The sequence below is a fragment of a genome, assembly GCF_019968955.1.
Source record: "MAG: Porospora cf. gigantea A chromosome Unknown PgA_NODE_1112_length_7809_cov_357.591, whole genome shotgun sequence".
Lineage (NCBI taxonomy): Eukaryota > Apicomplexa > Conoidasida > Eugregarinorida > Porosporidae > Porospora > Porospora cf. gigantea A.
The window spans coordinates 1-7809 of NW_027151284.1; the positions used below are offsets into that span (position 1 = coordinate 1).

A 7809-nucleotide genomic window follows, 5' to 3' on the forward strand; every position below is an offset into this window, starting at 1 on the left:
GGACGCTCGAAATGTACTTCATTATTTGTGTGCATTGATTGGGCATATCAAACACCCTACAGAAACTCAACCCATTGTCAGAGAGAGTACCCTACAGCAACTCAAAACATTGTCAGAATCGGATTGCACGTTCAACCATGATTTAGTCTGGGACAATCGAATCTCTACAGCTGTACTTTTTTGCGCTGCATTGTTTTTTGTGTAGTTCTAAACATTCAGGTAGGTAGTTGGAGATGTCGACGCTAGCAATGGAAGGGCGCGTGACAGCCTTACAGAGATTACACACTTGCAGTGACTTAAGACCCTTCGCCAAAACGGCTGGCACACATCACCCCAGCAGCCCGACAGCTACCAATTTCCTGCCACTGCTCTCTGGCCAACCACTCACTCTGGGAAGTCTCCATCTCGAGGTTGGCGATGCAGGAGGCTCCTAAGAAGGCTGACTCCTCGGCGTGCTGAGGCAGTGATACCATCAGACAGTCCAGTCGAGTTTCATGGCATATGCTGGTGTTGTACAGGCGAGTAACCTCATCCGATACTCGAGACGGTAGTCCCGTTAGCTTGGAGCCGCCACCATAGAATGACAAACTCTGCACTAGCGGTAGTCTAAGGTCCAACGGAGCCTTTTCAATAACTCGCAGAATGCCTTGGGGAATGCCTTCCAAGTCCAAACATGCAATGCCAGGGGAGATCAACACCTCCGCGCAGTCGAACTGGGAACTGTTCAGTCGGATAAGTTGGCCGTCTGGCATTCGGTGCTCTGAGAAACGACATCGATTCTGGAAGAAATGTGTCCTCTTAGCGACGTTTGAGAAGTCGCTGTAGCTAGGACTAAGGAAGCATAGATCCTGCTTCAAAGTCTCCACGAGAGGCAGCAGTTGCCTCTCGGAAAATGCGTGGTCACGGTTAAGGCTTCGCATAAGCTCGCTGGTTTCGTAGTCGCCTCCAAGCTTACCTGCTGACCAGATCGCCAGCCAGAGGGGCGTTCCACATAGTGTGGGCGTCGATGAACCCGTCGACAACAGCCGTCACAGTGGACATCCCACCACCTATGTCCACTACCAGCCCGCCAAGTTTACCAGAGGACGTAAGTTGCGCAGTGGCTCTGGGTACCAACCTTAACGCATCAAATCCCAAGGACTCGAAGGCCCACTCCGCCAACTGCGCCGCTAGCGGGGCCACTGGGCCGTTACCGTCGAGTAGTGTCAGCGCGCTCGCATCCCGGGGACCGAGCAAGTCAATGGCGTGCTTAAGCAGCTGTAGTTGCAGCTCAGGGCGCACGATTCGACCTTCCTCCATAAGAAAGTCGATGGCACAGCCGGAAGCAAGGGCCTCCTCGCCAAACAGAACGGACGTGTTTTGCGTCGAGCAGCGGAGGCTGTGGCCCTGCTTGCGCTTGCGCGTGGCGACATTGCGTAGTGCAACTCGCGGGTGTATGTCTCCAGCCAAACCGCATTTTACGGTGCTGCATGCTGAGTGCAGCAGAACTCACGAGCTGCCAATGTCGATGACGACGCTCATGCCGGCAAAAAAGCTAAAAGACAGTGAGGTGGGGCGACTCGGAATTGGCGGTCACCTGGATGTTTTGATGACGTGTCATGATTTGTGCGTTCTAAAGCTGAAGACCCACCCCTTGAAGCAAACACCAGCAATCCCTCTTAAAACGGGCGGTTGGTTGGTTGGCATTACAGAAAATAATCTGGGGCTCGATGCGTCAAGTTGATCTCGCCCCGTCGTGGAGCTGTGCTGAACCGCACGAACGAGGGATCGGCGTCTTCGCCGAGTTCCATGATGGCCGCTTGGTTGGCACAGCGATAACAGTAGTTCGGAGCGGAGAACACAGTCACCACTCTTTCGTCATGCGTCCATCCGTAGCCCTCCATTGTGAGTTGATGAGCGCGGCATATCATCTTGAGGTCGTTCGTGTGGCAAAAGCAGGCCGACACGTCAGGGCCGAAGGCGAAGCCTGCACCTCGAGCGCTCACGTTCCAGCCAGGTTGGTCGTCGGGGTCTGACCATAAGAGGTCGCTGACAGGTCCTCCGTCGTGGGGGACGTCAGCGCAACGATCGAGGGCGCGAATCGAGTCCACGGTGGGTAGCTGAGGCGACAGGCCTCCGTGGTCAGTGAATATATCGCCGTCGATGACGGCAGACAACGGCAAGTAGTCGAACGTGTCAGTGAGCATCTCCCATACGTTCGCGTTACCGTATTTTCGGATGACTGCGTGAGGATCGTGAGCAGCACCCACCTTCGTCATAGAACCCGTACACCTGTGTTATCTGCCTGGACTCGTGGTTACCACGAAGAACCGTCACCTTGTCAGGGTAGCGAACCTTCAACGCCAGGACCAGGGAGACACTTTCCACACTATAGTAGCCACGGTCTACGTAGTCTCCCAGGAACAAAAATGAAGTCTCTGGAGGCAGGCCGCTGATGTTGAAGAGTTCGAGAAGGTCGTAGATCTGGCCGTGAATGTCTCCCACGACGGTCACTGGTCTGTGCACCGCGACACACGTGGACTCCTTGGCAAAGAGCTCTTTGGATTTGCTGCAAAGTATCCTCATTGCGGTTTCACTCAGATGTTGCGGTCTTCGACTGGGTACGTCTACCTCCAGTGCAGTCTCTTCGCCCCGCCTGAGACGGTCGATGAGCATCGTTCCACATGGCTGGGCGTTGGAATCCTCTATACCCATGAGACGTGCGATCCACTGGTCAACATCGTGAGGCGTCATAGAGAGTGTACTTTGCTCTTCCATGCTGATTGTGTCAACTCCCTTTGCTGCGTCGCTTTCAGGGGCAATCACAGGTGGTACATCCATCTACCCAAAAGACTACAAATGAAATGACGATTTTGATGGCATCAAATGCCACACACCTCTACACGCCTCAGCAACGTGTAGAGCCGGTCTCAGCTGAGCTTCAAAGATGGATGAGTCTAGCAGGAAAAATAGCGATTTGCCCGCATTATGACGACTCCAGCCGATGCAACAGTGTCGGCTGTACTAGCATCGCTGCTGCCACTTCAAGAGACACTTTCCGCCGAGAAATCGCGACTACGGCAGTTTTTGATCGAAGAACGGCGGCGGTTGGAACCGGAGAATCTTTCGGCCTTCGACGACCTGAACTCGGGAGTCAACCGTCCCGAACCTGACGAGGAGGATCTCGAGTACGACGTCGATATCTTCGCAGTCGACGAACCTCCAGCCAAACGGCGCCGTGTAGAGCCGGTGGCGCAGGCCCAGCACGTTGAAGATCACAACGACGCGGAGGGCTACTACTTGGCCAGGGTAGGGACAGTGCTGGGGGGTCGCTACAAGGTGACAGTGCCACAGATCGGAAAGGGAGTTTTCTCGTCCGTGGTCGAGTGTGTTGACCTGGAATCCAACACGCCAGTTGCCGTGAAGATTATTAGGTTCAACGACATGATGCGCAAGGAGGCGGAACACGAAAAAAGCCTTCTGACAATGCTAGAACAGTCTGAAAGCACGGACAGGACGCATATCATCCAACTTCTGAACTCGTTCGATCACTGCAGCCATCTGTGCCTAGTCTTCGAGCGAATGTGGGGTAATCTGCGAAAGGCAATACGACTGAGTGGAGATGGCCACGGCCTGAGACCGGACAAACTGCGCCTCTTCGCGAGGCAGCTAGTGCTGGGGCTGAAGCATCTCGGAAAACACGACTTGATGCATGCAGATCGTAGGTACACCGTGTGCTTCTTCCATACTAACTCGTTGCAGTCAAGCCAGACAATATACTGGTCGATGACACCATGTCGAGGGTGAAGATCTGCGATCTGGGCTCGGCCTCCCACAAGTCACAGAACGAGGTAACGCAGTACCTAGTGTCGCGGTTTTACCGAGCCCCTGAAATCATACTCGGCTGTAAGTATTCATCTGCCATCGATATGTGGTCGCTTGGCTGTACCGTGTTCGAGATCGCGACCGGCCATATCCTATTCGATGGTCACAGCAACAACGAGATGCTTCGAAAGATTATGGAAGTGAAGGGCAAAATACCTAGCAAACTCATCAAGCAAGGTCAATTTGGCAGCTTGCATTTCGACAACAACAATGCATTCCACTCACGAGAGCTGGATCAGGTGACAGGCGCGGCCGTCGTAAGAGTTCTGAAGGACCACAAGCCCATCCGTCACCTGAAGGACATGCTTCTGGCTCACACTGCGGAGCGGCCGGTCTACGACTGCTCAGTGGATTCACGGCTGGTGGCGTCCTTGGCAGATTTTTTAGAGCGGTCTCTCAGCCTGGATCCAGCTAAGCGTTTTGATCCGGAAGCCGCACTGAATCATCCGTATCTTCGGCAGTGTCCTTGAGTCGTGACGTGGCACCTTTAACTGGGATTATGCATAAGAGATACATATCATGAGCAGTGAGGGATGTTAGTACTCGTGAGCAGCTGCTGATCTGGACAATCTGGTGGTAGAAGATGAGCAGAGCGACATTGACAACATGGGAGACGACGAGATCGAAGCCAGGGAAGCGCCGCCTGTCAGCGTGAAGGACCGTATCATGTCCCTTCAACGTCAAATAGATGATGACGCGGAGAGACAAGCCCTCGAGCGAGGGCGTTACACCAGACGAATCCCGGCAGGCAAACTCACAGACGACACCTCTAAGGCCGAGTACCAAGCAGCAGAGGACGGCACGTGGCACGAGAAAGACGAAACTGGAGAGTGGCACGCAGTGGAGGAAGAGCCAGCAGTACCGGTAGAGGTGACCGAAAAGGAAAGCGCTGGGCATGGGGCAATCCTGAAGTTTGACTTAGCAGTGGAGGCCGAGATTGCGGACGCCGCTGCACAACACCAGCTGGATCGCAACCTATGCGTCAACCTGTACAAGGGCTACTCAGCCTACGCGTTCGTCAGACATGAGGGCGGAGTTCTGAAGCCACTGTCCATGCACATCGCCATGTCAATGAAGACAGTCCTGTGCGTTCGTAACGGGAAACCCAAACGGTTATCAATTGCTGAGTTCCCGTGAGGCACCGCTCGCGCTGAGATGCAGAGAGATAGACATGTCAGAGGATCGCCTGGACTTCTTGAAACCCAAAGCTGACGGCGTGCTTCTCAGTTCGCTCGCCAAGATACAGGACCACCCGGGTATGGTGCTGTGGTCGAGCGTAGTCTACGATATCCAAAAAACAGACCCGCAACAAAAGTCGAAGATGCCCAGCCAAGTGAAGCGTCTAATGCTGAAGAAGTGGCGGAAGGAGAACGTGGCCCCTCCGACGAAGGCAAGCCGGCGCTCCATTGTGGTTATCTTCAAGAGTCCACAGGACATGGAAGAGTTCGTTGAGGGGTACGAGTGCCTGAGCAGAGTTGTCGACATACCCATTGAAATAAAACGCTAGAGCGCGACGGTGCGAAGGGGCATCCCCCTCCCCAAAATTGCCGTTTACCATCCGGATGTTACCTTCACAGTCATCCGCCCATTCTCGGGCTTTGGTTAAAGCTCGGTCCGCGATAGCGAAACAGGTGAGTCTTCTCGTCACCCCAATTCTCTGACGTCTCCCAGATGATCGCTGCCGTATGTGCATCGGTGGACGAACCTTCACTGGTGTCTCGGTACATGCGGCTGGCCACGCAGCCGGCCAGCTGCACTAGGTGGGCCACCGAATCTCACATATCTATTCCCCTGAACTGTCGCGACCGCCGTCCACTAAAATCCAACACCTTCCCCTTCGTGGATTATAGCGTTGCCGTGGCCATGACTCACGCCGGCCGCATAGTGCACAATGTGCAGTTCATGGCAGCAGAAGTTACATTCACGCCGCAAGCAGACGTGAACCCAGTGTGGGTGATTCCCAATATCCTGGTTGAGGTGACCATTGTCAACCATGCGGAGCCACAGAGGAGTCTGGGTAGCTGGGGCGTGTTCTCACCTAATTTCGTCAACCATACTGTGAAGTTCCCCACTCTGATTCCCAACGACTACCTGACCAAAGAGAAGGGTTTTGTCCGCCTTAGTCCGTCCGTCGTGGACCTGAAGGTAAAGCTGGTTCGGCGATTCGATGACCCGGTACCGTTGACATTGGTGTATCCAGCTGAAAAATCTGCCCGTACGGTCTTGAACGCGGACAACCTTATGACTCCGGAGGACCAGCAACTCCTCGGGAATCTGCGGGGACCGCCGGGCCTCCTGAAGGAGCGGTCCAAGGACCTCAACAAGGTTCAGGAGTACTTCCATATCAGATCTACAAAGATTGCGCCGGTTACGCCGCATTTCGTGCAAGCCGAGAACTTCTACATCCAACCCGTCCACAATCTTCCTGAGTCACTGGGCATGAACACACCTGAACTTCCCAAAGTCTCGTTGGTTGGTCTAAACCCCGCACAGCTAGATCGGCTGCATCATCTCGCGGCTCATTCTACTCGCGTGGGTATCGCGACCCCCTCGAGCTTGCAGGCCTTGCGCAACCCCACGGAAGCGAACACGAGGCTGCTTATGGCCGGAGAGTCGCCTGCAGTCTCTGAGATCATACCCAAAACACGGTCTTCTCTGGACTTCTTGGGCATCCTGCTCTACCCGCTTCTCAGGATAAAGACGGTGTCTATGTTGGCGGATTGTCTTCCCTTCGATGCCGTCAACGTCTTGAGTAATGTCTGCATGTGGCGCGCTCGGGAGGGTCTCGGGGACTACCCTCACGAGGCCTGGTATGACCACCTAGAGCAAGGCGAGCCAGAAGGGTGGCAACCCTCGAAGCTCCCAGAAATGCCGCGCTCCGACGAACCGCTGCCTTGTCTCTGCAGGTCCGGTTACCACGGCGCCTGTGGGGAACTGAACCCATGTCCGTATCATGGCTGTGGTAAGGCCCCGCATGACCGATTTCCCTTGTGTCTGCAGCTTCCCGTGCTTAAACCAGGATGGCAGAGGGGAAGGGGTAAAGTTTGGCTTGAAGGACCAGACGACAGGACACCCACGTGGGCCGAGGCGTCTGCGGCGAGGCTGAATCCACCGGTAGCACCTACACCCACGGAAGACATCTTAAGCCTTATTGACGTGGACTCAATTCTGAAGGGTCCACTTCCAGAGACACTAGTTGTCCTGTCTAAGAATGCACGCCTTGTTGAGTACTGCATCGGTACCGACTATGAACCAGTCCAGGTCTGTCCAACTTTCGTGACCAAGGGAGCATATCCACGGGCTGCGGACGGCGCCGACCATACGCGAGTCATATTCTGCCCATGTGGATGCGGTAGCTTTCTCGACGAGAGCCGCCACGATTTCTGTGCCTGGTTTGCCGTTCGCGTCCAAACGCTTCCGACTTTACTGGCCCTTATTCTACGGCGACTTGCCTATGAGACCGACCACAATCCTAACCGGGAGTGCTCCCCGGCTACCCTGGCTCGCTTTCTGACCGTCTTGCAGCGTTTTCAAATCCAAACCATGGTAGACGCCTCCGATGTACAAGTGCTCGTGGCACATCTCTTTCCCACTATTATGTCTGTGCTGCATCTGGCCAACCTTACTAGCGCGATGGCTACTCTGGGTTTCCTCTCCTGCCTTACGCGCCTGCCGTTGAGAGAGCACACCTTCTTCAACCCCTTCGTGAGCCGCCTGTACTTCAGGGAGCTACTTACCAACGCCGCAGCCTCTCGGAAACGGGTCAGTGAATGCCAGACGTTGATTGATTGTGGAAAGCGGCTGATTGAATGCTTGGCGGAGAGACTGCAGGAACTGGCCCAGAAGACGGGCCAGTCGTTGAAACACGACCTCGGTCTGGAAAGCTTGTCCTCCCGATTAGAAGCGCGCGCCAAGCGTAGCTGCCGCGTTTCCGACATCCGTAGC

The 7809-nt window shown here is 54.8% G+C and overlaps 5 protein-coding genes across 10 annotated transcripts; 3 read left to right on the forward strand and 2 right to left on the reverse strand.

Moving 5' to 3' along the window:
- Window positions 1-296: 296 nt before the first annotated feature.
- KVP18_004497 (uncharacterized protein) lies at window positions 297-1521 on the reverse strand (the record flags this gene model as incomplete). 3 transcript variants are annotated; one of them, XM_067957157.1, is made up of 3 exons in its annotated part: window positions 297-927; window positions 956-1465; window positions 1493-1521. In XM_067957157.1, 3 exons carry the CDS (start codon window positions 1519-1521, stop codon window positions 297-299), a joined length of 1170 nt encoding a protein of 389 aa, XP_067813771.1. The 3 variants fall into 3 exon arrangements, with proteins under 3 accessions (XP_067813771.1, XP_067813772.1, XP_067813773.1); XM_067957158.1 differs by lacking the exons at window positions 956-1465; window positions 1493-1521 and having other exon boundaries at window positions 297-920; XM_067957159.1 differs by lacking the exons at window positions 297-927; window positions 1493-1521 and having other exon boundaries at window positions 952-1299.
- Window positions 1522-1685: 164 nt separating this feature from the next.
- KVP18_004495 (uncharacterized protein) lies at window positions 1686-2820 on the reverse strand (the record flags this gene model as incomplete). Its single annotated transcript, XM_067957153.1, has 2 exons — window positions 1686-2221; window positions 2250-2820. 2 exons carry the CDS (start codon window positions 2818-2820, stop codon window positions 1686-1688), a joined length of 1107 nt encoding a protein of 368 aa, XP_067813767.1.
- A 147-nt stretch (window positions 2821-2967) lies between these two features.
- Window positions 2968-4334, forward strand: KVP18_004499 (uncharacterized protein; the record flags this gene model as incomplete). The annotated part of the gene is made up of 2 exons (XM_067957162.1): window positions 2968-3700; window positions 3742-4334. 2 exons carry the CDS (start codon window positions 2968-2970, stop codon window positions 4332-4334), a joined length of 1326 nt encoding a protein of 441 aa, XP_067813776.1.
- Window positions 4335-4383: 49 nt separating this feature from the next.
- Window positions 4384-5371, forward strand: KVP18_004496 (uncharacterized protein; the record flags this gene model as incomplete). Of its 3 annotated transcripts, XM_067957154.1 has the most annotated exons (3): window positions 4384-4390; window positions 4418-4997; window positions 5026-5371. In XM_067957154.1, the coding sequence occupies 3 exons, from the start codon at window positions 4384-4386 to the stop codon at window positions 5369-5371; spliced, it is 933 nt and encodes a 310-aa protein (XP_067813768.1). The 3 variants fall into 3 exon arrangements, with proteins under 3 accessions (XP_067813768.1, XP_067813769.1, XP_067813770.1); XM_067957155.1 differs by lacking the exons at window positions 4384-4390; window positions 5026-5371 and having other exon boundaries at window positions 4471-5001; XM_067957156.1 differs by lacking the exons at window positions 4384-4390; window positions 4418-4997 and having other exon boundaries at window positions 5036-5371.
- Window positions 5372-5535: 164 nt separating this feature from the next.
- KVP18_004498 (uncharacterized protein) lies at window positions 5536-7809 on the forward strand (the record flags this gene model as incomplete). 2 transcript variants are annotated; one of them, XM_067957161.1, is made up of 1 exon in its annotated part: window positions 5536-7809. In XM_067957161.1, a coding segment is annotated over one exon (2274 nt), but the record flags the coding sequence as incomplete, so codon positions are not given. The 2 variants fall into 2 exon arrangements, with proteins under 2 accessions (XP_067813775.1, XP_067813774.1); XM_067957160.1 differs by having other exon boundaries at window positions 5536-7804.